Source organism: Oryza glaberrima, chromosome 3 (assembly GCF_000147395.1).
Source record: "Oryza glaberrima chromosome 3, OglaRS2, whole genome shotgun sequence".
Lineage (NCBI taxonomy): Eukaryota > Viridiplantae > Streptophyta > Magnoliopsida > Poales > Poaceae > Oryza > Oryza glaberrima.
The window spans coordinates 5,813,324-5,832,112 of record NC_068328.1 but is presented as its reverse complement, the minus strand read 5'-3'; the positions used below and the strand labels follow the sequence as shown (position 1 = coordinate 5,832,112).

General features: G+C 43.6%; 2 protein-coding genes across 4 annotated transcripts; one reads left to right on the top strand and one right to left on the bottom strand.

Annotated features, from left to right (window-relative positions):
- Positions 1–1,287: 1,287 nt before the first annotated feature.
- LOC127765451 (protein DETOXIFICATION 42-like) lies at positions 1,288–12,303 on the top strand. Of its 3 annotated transcripts, XM_052290361.1 has the most exons (16): positions 1,443–1,537; positions 3,081–3,132; positions 3,706–3,767; positions 7,615–8,023; positions 8,126–8,247; positions 9,345–9,551; positions 9,909–10,102; positions 10,209–10,344; positions 10,462–10,558; positions 10,663–10,763; positions 10,852–11,015; positions 11,140–11,211; positions 11,315–11,431; positions 11,527–11,622; positions 11,727–11,848; positions 11,979–12,303. In XM_052290361.1, the coding sequence occupies exons 4-16, from the start codon at positions 7,779–7,781 to the stop codon at positions 12,019–12,021; spliced, it is 1,716 nt and encodes a 571-aa protein (XP_052146321.1). In that variant the 5' UTR covers positions 1,443–1,537; positions 3,081–3,132; positions 3,706–3,767; positions 7,615–7,778; the 3' UTR covers positions 12,022–12,303. The 3 variants fall into 3 exon arrangements, with proteins under 3 accessions (XP_052146319.1, XP_052146320.1, XP_052146321.1); XM_052290360.1 differs by lacking the exon at positions 3,081–3,132 and having other exon boundaries at positions 1,416–1,537; XM_052290359.1 differs by lacking the exons at positions 3,081–3,132; positions 3,706–3,767 and having other exon boundaries at positions 1,288–1,537.
- Positions 12,304–13,011: 708 nt separating this feature from the next.
- Positions 13,012–17,028, bottom strand: LOC127765450 (probable glucan 1,3-alpha-glucosidase). The gene is made up of 6 exons (XM_052290358.1): positions 15,426–17,028; positions 15,038–15,311; positions 14,825–14,960; positions 14,384–14,594; positions 14,096–14,302; positions 13,012–13,663 (listed from the first exon to the last, which is right to left on the bottom strand). Exons 1-6 carry the CDS (start codon positions 16,992–16,994, stop codon positions 13,295–13,297), a joined length of 2,766 nt encoding a protein of 921 aa, XP_052146318.1. The 5' UTR covers positions 16,995–17,028; the 3' UTR covers positions 13,012–13,294.
- Between the last annotated feature and the right edge of the window lie 1,761 nt (positions 17,029–18,789).

Below are 18,789 nucleotides of genomic sequence, written 5' to 3'. Positions count from 1 at the left end.
CTTTATCGAGAATTTTTCTTGGTTGAGGTGGTTAGCGACTCCGTTAACACCACAAATTTCTCTAGACCTTGCCTATGAGCTGGTTCTGCCTCTAAACCAATAATAATAATAATACTTTGTCTTTTCTTAGTACTTTTCCTATAAAATAGATCGGTTTGTGTTTTCAAGCTGTTTTGTGTGGTCGGTTTTCACGAAAACCACCGGTTATCGTTGGTTTTGTAAACCTTATACACACAAGTGCTCCTCTCCATTATCAGCCCGACGCACATAGAAAAACAAAGGGGGTCTCGATCACTAGCTGCTTCATCGTTGGCATATTTACAAACGAAAAATAATTTGTGAACAAAACTTTTATATATATGTTCTTAGCAATCTAAAAAATAAATGCTGAAAAATAAATTATGATGAATATAAAATCCTAAAATCAACGTCAAATTTAAGATTAAAAATTTACATTTTAACTTGTAAGCATAAGCATTATGGAAATGATGGGCGGCACGCATGCAGCTGGAGAAGCTAAGCAAAGCTCCCGCTCCGGTCGCCATCACGATGAACTCCGGTCGGGATCGCGTAAACTGCGACGTGGGCTTGGATAAGCGTAAGTGGGCCAGGCTTTCCATTTGCCAGCCTCTCCCTAGTGCTCTCTATCGCCGAGGGTAAAAGAAAACCATATCGTGAAAAAGCCCGGCGTGGTGTGTACGTACCGATGCGCATATGCCGTAGCACGCACAGGCGGCGTGCAGCACACGCATCGTGCCAATGCCGCGGTGACACGGCGGACAGTCGGACGTACAGTGCGTACGGTCGGGGCTCGTGGAGGCCACGCGGCGTGCGACTAAACAAACCATTTCCTCCCCGCTATTGCGACTCCCGCCTGGACTCCAAACCGAGAGAGACCGACTGGCGGCCGGCGCCCTTAGCCGAGCGACGGAGCTAACACGCAGAGGCGGACAAACAGAAGAGCAGTGGATTTTTAACACACGAGGAGATGCCGCTTGATTGTTGACATGTCATTTAAATCTTATGAAAAAAATTAAGAAGATATTTTAACATATGATATATCACTGTATAAACATTTATATAATTCAACTTCTACCTGTCACAACAAGGAAACTAAATTTATTGTAACTAGTTGTGGTTTAATTTATTTTTTTTATTACGATATATAAAAGTTGAATTTGAATATGATGTTTGTGAAGTGATATATCACATACTAATATATTTTTTATTTTTTATAATTATTTAAGTGATGATATGTAAATAACGAGTGATGTTTTTGCCAAACAGATGGATGGGTATTCCACCGGGTCGGGTCCCCTAAGCCGCCAGCGCGCGCGGCGCGAGCGCTTTTACGGGCTATTTATACGCGAGATCGGCAAACCGAGAGAAGCAGCAGCAGCAGAAGCGGCAGCGTACTCGTCGATCGGTGCAGGTCCGTGCAAGTGCAAGAGAGTGCAGTGCGGTACAGCGCGCGTGTGGTTGCTGAGCACTTGTGCTGCGCGGGCTACCTACCTGTTTCGAGCCAGGTTTGGTTCAGGTACGCGCTTCGCTCTGCTTCGCTCTGCTCCGCTCGTTTCCTCCGTTTATGCGTGCATGCGATTGCATGGTCTTCTGCTTGGTTTGCTTTGGGTGCGTTGGATACTTGGATCAGCTGGCCGTTGCTTTTGCTGGCGGCCGTTGCGATCAAACTCCCAACTCCAGCACACATAGCCGGTCAGGTTATTAGCACTGGACTGCTAAACTCGAGCGCTTCTTCGAACTTAGTGCGGTGCCCTAGCGATTATACGTGACATACATACATGTATGCACGTCGATCTCAAGCACCGCGTATGTACTGATGATCACCAGTCACGTACGAGCGCTGTCTACATGAATGCTACTGACTGTGACCGCCGACTGGTGATGAAGCCGTATGTCGTTTTCTAATCCAAGTAATGTGTAATGATATTAAAGAAAACGAGATTTAGAGGGAGAGAAGTCCCTCCAAACATTTTTTTTAAGATGAAATTATGACATGTTGAAGTTCGAACACGTGATCTTAGGTTGAAACCACATACCATTATCACTGGATCTCTAATGTGTAATGACATAGTACATCATTATAATAATAGAGCAAGTAATCAACCAATGGCAACCACTGAGAACATATACGAATAGGCTGCGTTCGGTTGCGCTAGCTGCGGCTACAACAGTTGTGAATGGCTGCAGCGGGCAGCCGGTTTGAACTACCGCAATTGTAGCGGTTGCGGTAGCAGAGCCATATTCCTGGACTATATATTACTACTCCTTCGGATCGTAAATATTTATTTATCACACATATATGGTTATCATACATCCAATAAACATCTAAATATCAAGAAAATATTAATGCTCAATGTTTTAAAATTTCACTTGAAACGGATCTAAAACGACATGATAGTTTTTTTTTTACCAAAGAGAGTAGTAACTCATTAACAGAAGCTAAAAGAACACAAAATCTCTTAAAGCCAGTTATATTTGAATCCTACCGAGTAGAGAGTTATACACAAACAACTCTGTCACCGTATGACTGGTGTTTGGTGCCCCATTAATTTATCATAAGTTAATTAAGTATCTGATCATATGATTTAGTTTTGAGGGAATTTATTACCTATCAAGTGACCAATATGAGAGAATTTAATTCTTACTGCAAGAAGTTTCTAAGGTTGTTTGTCCCCCGATATAAAGTACGTTCATCTTGTTGGTGTTATATATTATAAAAAAAGAAAAAACTATCTTGGTAAGTGGTGCACGTCAATGGGCCGGTCTGTATATTGTAGTGCCTTTCCTCCGTTCATTTCGACCAAACACTCAAAAGTTAGCAGGCACGATCTATCTAGATGGTATTAGTCCTCCAAAGTCGCTTAATTAATGGTCATGACGCAGCTCGCATTTCATTGCTTTTGTTGAAGATATATGCAGATTGTGATATATGTACTTTTCCAAAAAAAAGTAAACAAAAAAAAAGTGATACCTTAATCATATTCACTATTCAGATAGTTTAGTTATTGTTTTGTCAATGTGTTAGTTCCTGCCAATTTTATTTTGGTGCTCTCTCGCAGGTGTGTTTGAGAGGAGAAAAAAAGAGAAGATTAAGAAAACACACAAAATGAGGTGATATATTAGCGCATGATTAATTAATTATTAACTGTTTTAAATTTTAAAAATGGATTAATATGATTTTTTAAAGCAACTTTTCTATTGGAAATTTTTATAAAAAACATACTGTTTACTAGTTCGGGAAGCGTGTGCACGGAGAACGAGAGAAATCTTATCTCATTCACCAGCTGAATACAACTTGACAACACAATAGGACTCTCTATTATCGACCATGCAACTTAATCTGTTGCCAAAATTAAAAGAAAAAAAAATCTAAAATGAAGTGTGGAAATCATACTGTTACATGCCGTGTGGAACTCTGAATCTCTGATGACAAGCATTGAAGCATCTGATCTTTCAACAAAGAATGTTAAATCATCTACCTAGTAGAGGAATTTTCTTTTATGTGTAAACTTTATGGGGAACTAAGATGCAAAAGAATACGATATCATTTGTTAGAATTTTTAAGGATGCTTGGCGATATTTTGTTAACTTGGCAATGTTTTGTTAACTTTGCTCTTTCTTGGAAGGAGATCTGCATGCAAAAACTAGTTTAACCCAAGTTTTACATTCATGTATCTTTTGCAGCTAGCGTATGATAGTACAGAGACTCCACTTCGATCCACAAAATTAAGGCCAGACTTAGCAAGGTACTACTCCCGCCAATCAAATTGAGAAAGAGCACTCCACTAACTCTTGTATCATTGGAGTAAATTATGTCCATGCTTATTACAAACTGCTAGTGGCTGACCAGTAACATTATCCTGGCACTAGTAGGAGACTCGGTGGTGACCAACACATAGTTTATGTTTCATGCTTAACTCGATGCATATAGTCACAGAAGACTGCCTTTTGTCGGTTCAAAGTTTATGGCTGTATACCCGAAAAAAAGTTACAGAATTGTAGTGCTGTGAAAGTATCTTTCGGTGGCAAAATTGTAGGTAACATTCTTATTTTCAAATATCCAAACCATACATTTCAGCCATAGCTGCAAGACAAGCATACATATATTTCATATCTGAATTTGGACATAGGGTGGTAGCTGTTCTCTTTTCTTCACTGTCATTGAAAAGAGTGAGGAAGGAAACACTAGACCACAATGGGGGAAACCAAGAGGATCATATCTTTTCATCCTCCCACCTTGAAGAACGGGAGGATCCTAATAAGCTATACTAGTAGATAAAGAAGAGAGAAATGGAAGGCCAGATGGAACGAGACGAGATGCAACTACACACCTCGAGAGAGCCTCTACCCTACTGCAAATCATTCGGTTGTAGATTTATGGCAAAATTTCGTTGGACCTCGCATCAAAATGGGTTGATTCTACACATGCGTCACTGATACTACAAAAAGACACTGATGCATCAATCAACTCGCGTTAATCAGTCCATTTCTTGCCGCGTGAAATTGATTCAAACCTCGCATTAATCCACCCATCTATAGGAAGATAAAGGAACTAGGTTCAATGAATCTGAAGAATTCCATTTGTCATCCCAACATCCGAGGCCACCTTCTCGGAGAATCTTCATACTGAATTTTTATCCAGACCTTACCCATCCTAAAGCCTAGTCAGCAATGGAGCCAAATCCCCTTAGTGCTGGCCTTCTTCCCATGCTCCCTTGCCGCGTTGATCGAATCTCCAGTAGTATAGTCTCTCTGTCTGGACTGAAAATTTTCTGGAGGATTTATTCGGTTTCTTGCAAAATTATAGGAAACGTATCCTTTCATATACACAGCAATGTCCCTTTTAGAGCTAGGAGAACATTCTAAGCTTAAATTCTGTTGCATCACAAGTTCAGTTACATTCCAACAGGGCAACCAAAACAGGAGTTTGCTGCGTAACACACATTCGATTCAGGAAACAATCCCTGATTCAGCTTTTCTTACGTTCCTTTCTGACCCTGAACCATATCAACAGCGACTCAAGAAAAGGAAAGCTGTAATACGGTAAGCCGGTAATTAAGGCGATGGAGTTGTATATATCAGCATCAGAACCTACCACCAAAACATCATCAGTCCACTTCACTTCAGCTTTCTGAACCTACCCCGGAGCTTAGCATTGTCCACAAGCAAAAACCTTCTTTAGCAACAAGACGAAGTTGTTCGGCATTTCGACTTATGAACACATAGTGATCAGTTGATCACCCTTATTCTGCAAAATATCCCAACGTACTATCCGCGATGGCAAAAGCACATGGATACAAGTTTTTTTTTTCCATTTTGAAGATTGGATAAGACTTAAGAGTTGTAGGTTGTCTCGTTTATTTTCCTCCTGAAGTTCAGCAGAAGAACAGAATGTGAAGGACACTAGCGCGGAGATTCGAAGTCAATAGTGCAAAGCTATAACTCTCCATATATATTTAGCAAATAAGAAAGTTCAGATAAGATTGAAGAGCATAACCGGTATAACGTTTTCCTACAAGCTGAAGCTGATATTGAAGTTTAGAATTTGATTTTAGGATTAATTGTAAGAATTTATTTAACATTTTCGTTACCTAACTCCCTTTTTATGATGCTATTAGTTACATGCTCGTACGTTGTAATGGTCAAACCAATATAATTATGGATAGATTGGGAGCTCGTAAGTTACGAGCCAGGTCCATATAATTAGAGAAGAACAGTGGTTACTTTTTGAATATGGACGTCCCGCGTGCATTGAGAGGAGGGGATGAAAGGAGAATAACTCCGCTTTTAAGATAGTGGAGATAAGAAGATAGGTAAAAAGTCTACCCAATGTTATTCTTACCAATAATAGAGAAAAATAACGAATCTCCCACTAGGGAGGAAGTTAAAAGCATCTATAAAGTTTGGCCAGTAACTCGTTTGGCACTAATAATCCAAGAATCATTATTTTGATCACAAATTTAACGTTTATTGTTAGATGCTGCCAAATATATAAAGTTCCAATAGAGTTTTGAATCTAATGCAACCCTTCCCCTCCTAAAAAACAGTGGAAGTTTCTCTTTATATGTTTTCTTATCATGTTTTTCTAAGTATGGGAAAATTACGTGAGTAAAATAGAAAATGTATATACAGTTGACTATGGGTCATATTATAGTGCTAGTGTGCTACTATCATATTGGTGTAACAAGTACGGTTTTGTTTTCAGCCATATGCATTAGAGTAACAAATGTAACTATGCATGCTTTAAAATATAAACATATATTATAAGGTTTGGTTCTCTACCCTGCCAAATTTTGGTAGGGTAGAAATGGAGAAGGTGTTATTTAGTTTGATGCAGAATTTTAAGTCCTGTGGGATAATAAGATATGAGTAAATGCTCATATTATAGAGAATATAGATTTTGTATAAGAGCTATTTGGTATGAACTAAATTAAATTTTAGCATTACCAAATTTTAACATGTTAGAAAATTACAGACCACTAAATCGTTCTTACATTAGAAACCACTTATTATATGATGATAGTAACTTTGTAACCTACCCTGAAAGGTGGCTGGAAAGAGAAGAACTGTCCAATCGGTCACTCTCCTGCTATAGTGCTATCTTCATATTTCCATACTTTTTCTTAGGTGCCCAAAGCCTCCAACCTTCTCTTACCCAAATAATAATGATGATGATGATGATAATAAACTGTACGAGAAATCAGGTGTAACTGAAAAGCAGAGTCCATGGAACCTCACCAATCTCTTCATCCTCTTTGGTCAAAACAAGGTCCTGATTAAATCACTCAAATTAAGCTGACCCAGTCACCCAGCCCATGCTGCTCACCGGCAAACCTGTGGCTATCACCGATCGCCACAGCAGTACAAGTGATCGAGTAGGTGACGGACAGGCAGGCAGGCAGGCATGCTGACAGCTTCGTTCGAGCCTCTGTAACGGCGGCATGGTGAGCGGCTGCCGTCTGCCGGGCGCCGACCGGGTCGGTCGACACTGACGCCGGCGTCCGTTGCGCCTTTAGACCACGCAGGCGTAACAGCCACCATCAATACAATACGAATCACCCCCTGCCACCCAACTCCGTCCGCACGCAACGGATGGCTGCGCGGCGCGCGCACGCTGGTGCACCCCGGATGAGGATCCTCTACCATAATGTTACTACTTACGTTTTCCCGGGCCGACGGTGCGGCCTCGGGTCGCGTACTCGCGTTCCCGCCTAGCTAGTGTGCTAGCAGTAGAATTAGCCCCTCGCACCGTGCAACTTGGCAGATTTTGACGGGCGCCGGCCGGAGGACGCGCGCGCGGTTATTTAAGCGCGACCCGCGCACGCCTCGTTGCCTCGCACAGGGCGCGCTCGCTTACGCTTAAGCTTACGCTGCGACGCGTCCCCCCTGTGCCGCTGCCGCCGCCGCCGCCGTGCTTTCTGTTTTCCGCCCGTTGCTTGCATCCTCACGCGCGTGCGAGAGGGGGGGCGTACGGATTTCGTTGGTTGTAACCGACTGGCACCGGTAGACACGTTACCGCCGGTGGCCTCTGGCACACCTCTCGCCGACGTCGTCGTCTGCTGATCGTCCTCTGCCGTGTTGCCCCTGTCGCAGCTGCTGACGTCGTGATAAGCGGAGCGAGCGCCTCGCTGCCTCTGAGAGAGGCCGGTATAAGTACGGGCGCGTCTGGCTCTCTGCTTGGCTGTGAGCACCGCGAGCACGTACAGTTCCGCCTCAGACAAGAGCAGAACACGTACGTTTCCCCGCCCGGCACCGGCATGGCTGGTCTGAAGAAGATGGAGGAGGTCACAGCAGCTGCTGCTGCTGTTGCAGCGAGCAGTACGGCCGAGAAGCGTGCGGCCGCCGTCGTCGTCCCCGACGCGGCGCTGACGATGAACGGTGCCGCCGGCGCGGAGGAGAAGACGGCGGCGGCTGCGGCGGCGCCGGAGGATCTGCCGGCGCCAGCCGCATTGTCCGGCTGGCCGAGGAGGGTGGGGCTCTACCTCTTCGTCATGAACATCAGGTTGGTTCGTCCTCTGCTATTACCATGGCAGTAACAAATCGCTTCCATTTCTCATAATCTCTCTTGCACCATGGCTCATTCTTGTGTTGCACCACCACACAGGAGCGTGTTCAAGCTTGACGAGCTCGGATCAGAGGTGTTGCGCATTGCCGTGCCGGCGTCGCTGGCTCTGGCGGCGGATCCGCTTGCTTCCTTGGTAGACACAGCGTTCATCGGCCGCTTAGGTGAGCATGCGTCACCCTGACATGTATGATTTCTCTGACGTTGCCATGGCTGCATCTTGTTCACCTGTTTAGTAAGTTCCATCAACACAGTGTTCATACTTAATTTGCTCGGTATAGATAAGTCATACAGAGGGATTTCTTCCAAATGCCAGTGCTAATTATCAGACAAATCATACAATTGATTTTACAAATATATCGAGCTTGTTGGTACTTTATACTTCATTTCCATTTTGGTAAGTTTGGCAGTGTAACCAACTTAGTACAGGGATGTCCCTTTCCATTTTTTTAAGAGCGGCAATGTCGTTTTCATTTGTATATATGGGTGGCCAATTGAATAAGTGGGTGCCGAACGCCAAATACTTCCAACAAATGTGCTCTCGAATTATTCATTCATGTTTGCTAATGGTGCCTAGCCGATTCTTGTCTTTTGTCAATATTGACAAGTCAATAAGATCTTACCTGCATGACTCCATGTAGCTGTTACTGATGCCATAATGTTCCATTTTGTTCTTTCTATCCTTTGATCAAGTCAGATATATGTTTTTTTATATGTATTTATATAGGAGGTTTTATTGTAATTTTCTTATTTATATCCTCCAGTCCAGTTAGATATATATTTTTCTTATATAAGAGCTTTTAATGTAACGGTATTCTTCTTGTCATATGATGGGTTTCTGTTGACAATACTAGTTTTTATTTGTTTCTTTAAGTATTGCAAAATGTCGTTTCTGAGTTTTCATTTGCATGCTGAGTTCATCCTTTTTATCTCATTACAATTGGTTAGTCAGGTACATGCTGAGTTCATCCTTTTTGTTTTGTCTTTTACAACAAACAGTCCATCTGTTTCCTTTTCGTCAAATATGTCATGGTATCTCTATTTTCTTCTTTCCTATTTTTAATATGCTCCCTTTTCTTTACACAAAATTCATATAGTTGTTCACTTTTAGTATGTCTGATAAGCATATTTAGATTGCTTTTGCGTGTTGAAGTTATTTCAAAGGAATAGTTTGGAGGATCAATTTGTTTTCAGAAAACAAGCAGCTGCTGTTGATCTGAAACTTAATGCCGTGAAATATTTGTACAATTGATTTGGTCAGGTTCGGTGGAGATAGCTGCTGTTGGTGTTTCAATTGCCATATTTAACCAAGTATCCAAAGTCTGTATTTACCCCCTTGTTAGCGTTACAACATCATTTGTGGCTGAAGAAGACGCTATCATCAGTAAATGTATAGAAGAAAACAGCAGCCAAGACCTGGAGAAAGCTTCTCCTGTGGATTCAGAAACCAATAATCTGCCTGTATCTGGTACTGATTTGTCGGAACATTTTTGAGTTTCAGAATTTTGAATAGCAGTAACTTAGGCCCCGTTCTTTTATCCAACCAGAGTTGGATGAAGATTAAGATTTTCGTTGCACACTTTTCAAACATCTAAACGGTGCGTTTCGTGCGAAAACTTTATATATGGAAGTTGCTCTAAAATATCATGCGAATCTATTTTTTAAGTTTGTAATAATTAAAACTCAATCAATCATACGTTAATACCACCTCGTTTTGCATAAAAAACTTAATCTTAATCTTCATCTGCAGGAGAAAAGAACACCGCCTTAATTCACCACAAATCTGAACTCGCTATTTGTTTATTTTGTCAAACTTTGTTTCCAGGTCCTGATAAGGTAGAATGTGTCAATTCATGTATTCCCACCGAGTGTACAAATCCCTCCGATCAAGGGTGCAAGAGAAAGTACATACCTTCTGTGACATCAGCACTAATAGTTGGCTCATTTCTTGGGCTACTTCAGGCTGTCTTCCTGGTCTTTTCAGCAAAATTTGTATTGAATATCATGGGTGTCAAGAATGTAAGTACTATTTCCTTTATCTCATTCTTTAAGCTTCAGTTACTCGTGTACTTTGTGTGACTCCTTGATCCTAACTCATTTTTTGTTTACATCACAACATTTTCAGGATTCACCAATGCTAAGGCCTGCAGTTCGCTACCTAACAATCAGATCACTTGGTGCTCCCGCCGTATTACTGTCTCTGGCCATGCAGGGTGTTTTCCGTGGTTTCAAAGACACAAAGACATCATTGTATGCTACTGGTAAGAACATCTACTGATCATGTCCTTATTTTGGTTGGATATCAACTTTGATTACAGTCAGGAAGAATATTTGAAGTTTAATGTGCCTGACATTGCTACGTTTCTTGTTTCTTTCAGTGGTTGGAGATGCAGCAAACATCATACTAGACCCAATTTTGATGTTTGTTTGTCACATGGGTGTCACTGGCGCAGCAGTTGCCCATGTCATTTCTCAGTAAGTTTCAGTGTATTACCACCAGTTTCAGCATCATCTACAGCTCCTGCATTTCATTTCATTGATCAATTTCTCCTAACTTTTCTCACTTCTCGTTATTGCAGGTACCTGATAACGATGATACTGCTGTGTCGGCTCATCCGGCAAGTTGATGTTATCCCACCTAGCCTTAAATCCCTCAAATTTGGGCGGTTTCTTGGATGCGGTGAGATACCATTGGGATACTGAAACTGGATAACATCTCCTTAACTGAACCTTGAGAATGATACTGAAGTCTCTCTTTTTTTTTTCAGGGTTCCTGCTGCTTGCAAGGGTTGTGGCAGTGACTTTCTGCGTCACGCTGGCGTCGTCGTTAGCCGCTCGCCATGGACCTACCATCATGGCGGCCTTCCAGATCTGCTGCCAGCTCTGGCTCGCCACATCTCTTCTTGCTGATGGACTTGCCGTCGCTGGGCAGGTCAGATTACCATGTCCTAATCTCATATATGTCTAATCTCATATATGTGTTCATAGAGCAGCTGTTTCAGACTTTCAGTTGTGTTCGGTTGTTCACCGATCTGTAATTTTCCTCATGGTTGCAGGCAGTTCTTGCAAGCGCATTCGCCAAGAATGATAAAGGCAAGGTTGTTGTTGCGACATCTCGTGTACTACAGGTCAGTCACAGTTTGATATTTCAGAATCTTGCTCTTGTCACTTCTCCTTTCTACTGCGAGCAACAGGGATCATGCTAACAGTACTGTTCTCATCACCTTGCAGCTGAGCATTGTTCTTGGCATGGGTCTCACTGTTGTGCTTGGGGTTGGCATGAAGTTTGGGGCTGGAATTTTCACAAAGGACATCGACGTGATCGATGTCATTCACAAAGGCATTCCTGTAAGAATATCTGTCAAGATGTTCAGAGAGTAGCAACATGTTTAACTATTTTCCAAGATTCAGACATTGACTGATAGCTTTGTTTTTGGGTTCAGTTTGTCGCTGGCACACAGACGATAAATTCACTAGCCTTCGTGTTCGATGGCATCAACTTCGGAGCATCAGACTACACATACTCAGCTTACTCCATGGTAAATCCCTTTCTTCACACATATGAGCTCTGAATATTCCCTGAAACATTTCATCTCTGAAAATCTTCCTAACAATGAATCAATGCTCTAATGAAAATCTCCAGGTTGGTGTGGCTGCTATCTCCATACCCTGCCTAGTATACCTTTCTGCTCATAACGGATTCATCGGTATATGGATCGCATTAACGATCTACATGAGCCTGAGGACCATAGCTAGCACTTGGAGGTATATCACTATAGGATATACTACAGCCTTATCCGCTCTTCATTGCAGCCATTTCTTCAGTAGCTCTTAGCTCTTAGCCTTTAGGACTCATCATATACTAGGTTGCTAATTACTTCTGCTCTATCTGCAGGATGGGGGCAGCAAGGGGGCCATGGGTGTTCCTCCGGAAGTGATGGGTTTTCAACTTCTCATGGCGATTATTATTAATCCTCAGCGTTTTGCTGGTAGATAGCCATGCATACTAGTACTAGCTCTCATGTAATTAAAAATAAGTACAGTTCTTAGCGCATGTCGTGGTGTCGAGTTTATTGCTTCGTGAATCGGGATCGTATCTGACTCATTGTGGGGGAGAGGATACACCGTTCTTTGGTGTTTGTTGTGTGCCGGCGATGGCACTTGTTTCTGTGATATATGATATTGAAGTATTATACATTAATTAGTAGTACATTGGATCATCTGGTCTCTTGTTTGTTGTCTGTCTAATAATTTATTTTGTGGCAATATATGTCCTTGTTAAACGAAACAGAGTGACATATGCAGAGTGAGTGAGGCTACCAAGTATCCTACCAAGTAATATCAAGGGCTACGGACAGGGGGCGAAAAGTCAGCCAGAATTAGGCCGGCCAGCTTGGGAACCATGTTGTTAGTGATGCAAACACTGAGACTGATGAGAAATCTGCTTAAACTTTCTGTTAAGATCCTGATGAAATTTTATCTAGCTTGCCCTGATCCCTATCACGGATGTTCAGTACTTCAGTTGCATTGAGTTGCTTATTGAGCAAACCATCTAGCCATCCAAGCTGTTGCAGTTTGTAAATAACACAAACTTGACCCTTTCCGAACTTGTTTAGAGGTAGGGCACATATAGCCCACGCTTTTTTTAAAAAAAAAAATTGTATACACATATATCGAAATAAAACTCCGTTCGTGAAATTTAAAATCCTTGTGCGAACATTCGGGGCAATGGAACTGACACAGAAGTAGTAGTACTAGTACTATATTAACCACTAATTTCGTAAAGCCAAACTTCCCAATTGATCCAGTAATATTAACACATTGATGCAACCTGAATACATTTTAATTCGTTGAACTAAAGCTCAAAACTAAGAATGTTTGGCTAGAAGCATTCCAGAAAGACTAACAAACATTTAGAGACAAAAGTATATACTCAAGAATTTCACATCTCATGCATCGTGGTACACAAACCAGTGTCAAAGCTACAGATGTACATCAGCAATTTCTGTCTCAAATTATATCAAAATTTGAAGTAGATAGTAAAAACAGCACGCGTACCAGTTACATGGTAAATCTTTGAGGCCATCAAAATATAAAATTTTGCGCTTCCACAGACCACATTGAGCAAGGCAGCACTACGCTTCTAGCCTAATTTTATGACCTGAGAGCGATGAAAATAAGCATCAGGCTTCAGATGTGAATGGATATATCTCATGCTATCCTTATAGTCCAATCATCTACAACTCGAACATTGGGCTTTCGTACTGTTGGTGCAACAGAGCTCGAACCGCTTCGTAGACTAATAGGCCCCAATTCAATATCCACTTCATGATTTCCAGGTTCAACAATAGCCTTCTTTGATCCCGATGATACCCCAAGGATTATAATTCTTTCAATCACGCACTCGGTCGAAAATTTCTTGTTTCCAAGATTTTTGGGTGCGATATTCATGGAAGTTAGCTTATTGTCTGCAAATACAAAACGACGATGGATGAATGCCCCTTGCTGATAATCATAACTCTTCCCATCATCCACATAAAGCTCGCCTTCTGCCGCACTTGAGCTATTGAGCGCTATCACCTGATCATTGCAAAATAAAACAGTTAGCTAGTCTCTCTCGAGTCTGGACATACTTAAAGAATGTAGCAACTCTAAACAGATCGGTAGACTCATACATATAGCAGGTATGCATGCCTAGATTTTGCATTTGCATATAATAATGCTCAACTCAAGCAATGAAATCACAGCAGCCTTTGTCCAAAAGGCCAAAATTGTAGTACTTTCAACAAACATTCAAAAAATGACATCGGGTGCATCATAATAACAGAAACTAGTGGGAAGTAGCTAGTAGCTAAGAAAGGTACACATATAACTTTCATTTAGTAAGAGAATAAAGAGACACCAGGCATATAGTTAACATATTCATGGCTATTTGCACATCAAATCAATGAAATTATAAGTTGCCAAATGAAATCAAAGAAGAAACCATATACTGAACAGGTTTAAACATACCAGGGTATATGGATCATTCACCATCTGAGTAGAACTGCGCCTGAATCTATCCTTTCTTGGCACAATTGCGCCTGCCCTTTGGAAACTGGGAATGCTATCTTCTGAAACTTCTAGCTTGTGTGAGACACAACCCTTGTATGGAGATCCATTTCTCAAGTCATACCATAACTCCTCTCCAGGAAGGTACACTGACACTGATTTCTGGCCCTGCAAGAAGTCATACTATATTAAACACATGTTTTGGCAAAATATAAATTAATAATGAAAAACATATGTGGTATGACTTACCTCTTCATAAATTCCTTGTGCTAAAAGGCTTGGCCCAACCATAAAAGCCTCACCATTATTATATGTCTCTTTGTCATCAGGAAATTCTAACCATAAAGGACGCATCACAGGAACACCAGTTACACTAGCCTCTCTGAACAGTGTGTAATAGTATGGCAGCAAAGAATATCGCATATGAATTGCCTCCCTCATGAGAGCAGTTCTTCGCTCTCTGTAGCAAGTACGGAGAATATGTTAGTCTTGGAAATAATTACATTATCATTTGTGCTTCCCAAATTAAATTTCTCAAATGCAAGTTTAGATCATAGTGAGGTCAAATCATGGTGATTGATTTTCCTCAAGTATAGCATTTTTTTAGGGAAATTATCAACCTTTTAGAATTTAGAAAACGGGAGTGTAAACCAAACTCCACAAAGTTTAGTATGAGCCTATGAGGCTTACCCAAATAACCATGGCTCGCGTCTCTTGGTGTCATGATGAGCATGACCTCTAAAGAAAGGATAAAATGCTCCTACTTGGTACCAACGCACCAAAAGATCAGGTTCTGGGTTGCCAAAGAATCCACCAATGTCCGCACCTGTCAAAGCTCCAACTGTTAGAAAGCCATCCGAAATAAACATTATTGATGTGAAGCTTTCAGGAATGTCCACCCACCAGAGAAAGTCATGCCAGTAAGACCAAGAGTTAAAACCATCGGAATAGAAGATTTAAGGTGGTCCCAATCTGCAGAGTTGTCGCCCGTCCAAATTGCTCCATACCGTTGACTTCCAGCAAAGAAGGCCCTTGACAGAACGAAGGGCCTGTCTTTCCCTTCACCTCTCTTAAGAAGTCCATCTGCTGTAGCCATATGGAAGTAGTATCCGTAGGCGTTGTGCAGTTCTCTGTGCTCAACATCCCCGTAATGTACTGCATCCCTTGGCATGGTTACCTATTCAAAGAAGCATATTTAAATAAGATTGGTCCACATGCAAGATGTTTCAATTGTGTTGATTACTTTATCGTCACAACATAATGAATGAGATTGTGCAATACAGTTGCATACCTCAGGGCCATTGAAGACTGATGGTTCATTCATGTCATTCCAGATATACAATGTTGGAGTTGATCCCTTGTAGTTTTCATAGGAGAACTTGTCAGCCCACCACTCTCGTATCTCAGGGTTTAACATGTCAGGATATGACGATGCCCCAGGCCAGCACCACCCATCGAAGTCTTTCCCAGTCGCATCTTTCACATAGTATCCCTTAGCAGTAGCTTCCTCGTGGAGGTGGAACGAACTGTCTCGCTTGATATGTGGGTCTACAATGGTGACCATCTTCCTCCCCTTATCTGCTATCTTCCCTTGCATCACCTCTGGGTTAGGAAATGCTGAATGATCCCATGTAAAGTACCGCTTGCCATCTGTGTGTTCAATGTCAAGCCAGAGCACATCATATGGAATATCATGCTCATCAAACCCAGAATCCACTCCGGCAACATCCTCCTCATCACGGTAGTTCCAGCGGCACTGGTGATACGCCACCGCAAACTGCTGTGGCATCGAGGGTGTGCCTGTGACACTGATGTACTGCTTGATCACATCCTTCGGCTCAGACCCAACGAAGAAGAAGGCATCAACAACACCAGCCTCGGTCATCCATAGCGTGTCGATCCGCCCATTCTCTGTGGACGAGGCTCCATCCCACCCTGGTGCAAGCACATCGATCTGCATCTCCGCGGCGTTTAGCCAGAAGAACCCTGAGGACGGACCATCACCGTGCGCGATCATGAAGGGAATTGACCCATACAACCCGAAAGGCGACTCGTGGAGATACTCAAACACGTCGAGGTTGAAGAGGCGATAGGGCTCGGACTCCTCGACCCCGGGGCCGCGGGTGGGGCGGAGGGCGAGCGAGGTGGAGCCGTGCTCGGGGAGGCCGTAGACGAAATCGGCGCCATAGAAGGAGACGTCGAAGGTGATGGACTGCGGGCCGCGTGGGCGCGTGTCGGTGTGGCTCCGGAATTGCTCCTCCCAGGTCTCGCCCTCCTGCTTGGACTCCTGCAGCGGCTCGAAGTCGAAGAGGCCGTGGGAGTTGAAGGAGAGGACGGGATCCCCCGAGCCGGCGCGGCGGACGGTCAGCTCGAACGGATCGTGCTTGACGACGACGTCGACGTCGGAGGACAGCGCGAAGGTGGAGACGCCGGCGGCGGAGGTCTTGGGCTGCGGGAGGTGGAGCGTGCGCGCCTCGACGTCCGGGAGGAGCACGTCGGGGACCTGGAAGCGGCGGTGCGGCGGCGTGTTGGACGAGTAGTCCTCGTCGATCTGGAGGCGGAGCGCGTGCGGGGGCAGCGCGGAGAGGCGGAGCAGGAGCGGGCGGAGGCGGGACGGGTGGGAGAGCGAGGCGGTGAGGGAGCCGTCGGTGGCGACGGCGAGCGAGGCGGCGTCGAGGGAGAGCGGCGCGTCGAGCGAGTGCGGGGCGCGGGTGCGCGCGCGCTTGCAGAAGGGGGTCTGGTTGCAGTTGCGGAACTCGTCCTTCTTCCAGGCGCGGGCGGCCGGGGAGGAGGCGAGGAGGAGGAGGAGGAGGAGGAGGACGGCGACGCGGTGGGGGCGCGGCCGCGGCGGCGGATCCATGGCCGCGGCGGCGTGGGGGCGGGTGGGATCTGGGCACACGCGCACACTGGAATCGCGTGCTACTGCTGCCTCCTGGAAGCCTGGGCGGAGTGATGGGGCTGGACGCCTGGGCTCGCCTCGCCCGTGGTGGACTTGTAGTGGGCCGCGACCACGTGTTTGACGGCGGGCCGAATCTCTATCAAAAGGAAATAAGTCTATTTAGTGTCCCTCATGTCTTGCTACTGGTCGAGTGACTCGACTCTATTCTTCTCTCTCCTTCAACCGTAAAACCAGATATGACGTCTTCCTCATATTTAAAAATCGGTCGACGTCATCTTTAAAAATCAGTGCAAATCGATTTCTCTAGTGGTTTCTGTTGATGTGGCATATCGATTGCAGTTAACTCACAAAGGCTGAGTTCTTTACCTCACTTTCCCAACTCATCTCTCTTATTTTCCGCGTCCACGCTTTTCAAACTATTAAACAGTGTATTTATTTTCTATACGAAAGTTGTTTAAAAAAATCATATTAATCTATTTTTTTTAAAAAATAACTATTACTTCATTAATCATGTGTAGTGCACACATCGTTTTGCATGCAACCCCTTCTCTTGAACGATAAATTGGACATTGAGCCACTGTCAAGAGTGGGTTTCACTACAATGCCATTCCACGGAATGGCGTCGTTAAAATGCCACTTCCAACCGATGCCAAACATTTGTTTTGCCATTTGGACCAATTCTCTCCATTTCCACCTAATTTCACACTCGGGCTGACCAAAATACCCTTCCGGCCGGTATTTCTCTCCGACCTCCACCACCTCGTCACCGTCACAAGCGAGGACCACCGCTAAGCCTCGACGACGCCATCGCTGCCGCTATGACCAACGTTCAGGGGCGAAGCTACATATAGCTATGGGGGTTCCTAGGCACCCGGGTAAGAGAAAAGTTTTAGCTATGGTTACCTCATCTCCAACATATATGCACCCCCCTCATCCCAACAATGTGTACCCCCAAGCAGACCATCAGGCCGAGCAAAGGTAACAAGGCCAACAGAGAAGCACACAGCCATGAGGATTTTCTTGTGGTGCAGCATGTTTAGTTGACAAATTTGCCCTGCATAACAGCGTTGTTAACTACTTCACGGTGAAACAGAATGCACTCGGTGGCCAGCCGCAGCCTATGGTCTTATCACCTATTAATCGTAGCAGGCAAGGGGTGACGTCAAAAGAAAGTTTTGCAATTTGCTTTCATAGTTTCATTCCATTTTTTCGATAATTTCAAACGAAAAATTAAGCTATTTTGTCTTTTTTTTTTCTTGAGATGCTGATGTTGGACGAGTAGTTCTTCAGTTTTGGCAACCTATTGGTTGTGATTTTAATCTTAACTTCTTCAATACACTGCGCTGATAACTATCGTCATTGGGAATTCCCATTTTGGCAAGTAGTTTTATAATTTACCGCTAAGTTTTCGTTCTTATATCACTCGTTCATGTTAATGTAGATACTGAAATCAATGGTTTTAGTATTGTTTACCATAATGTTCTTTGATAAAACATGGTAGGTCGTACGTATATCATTTTTGAACATGGTAGTATATCGCTACTATAGTGGTGCACCACCCTCTGTTTTGCTCTAGCTTCGCCACTGCCAACGTTGGTTGAAGCAAAAGCGAGGAGGAGGAAGAGACAACAGAAAGAAGCGCTCCATCGCCAAGATACTCACCTGGCTCGCTGCCCCTGCCCGTCATGTACCCCATGCTACAACAATGGCGCGGTGGTTAGTTTACTCACCGGCGGCGAGGTGACCGGAGAAATTA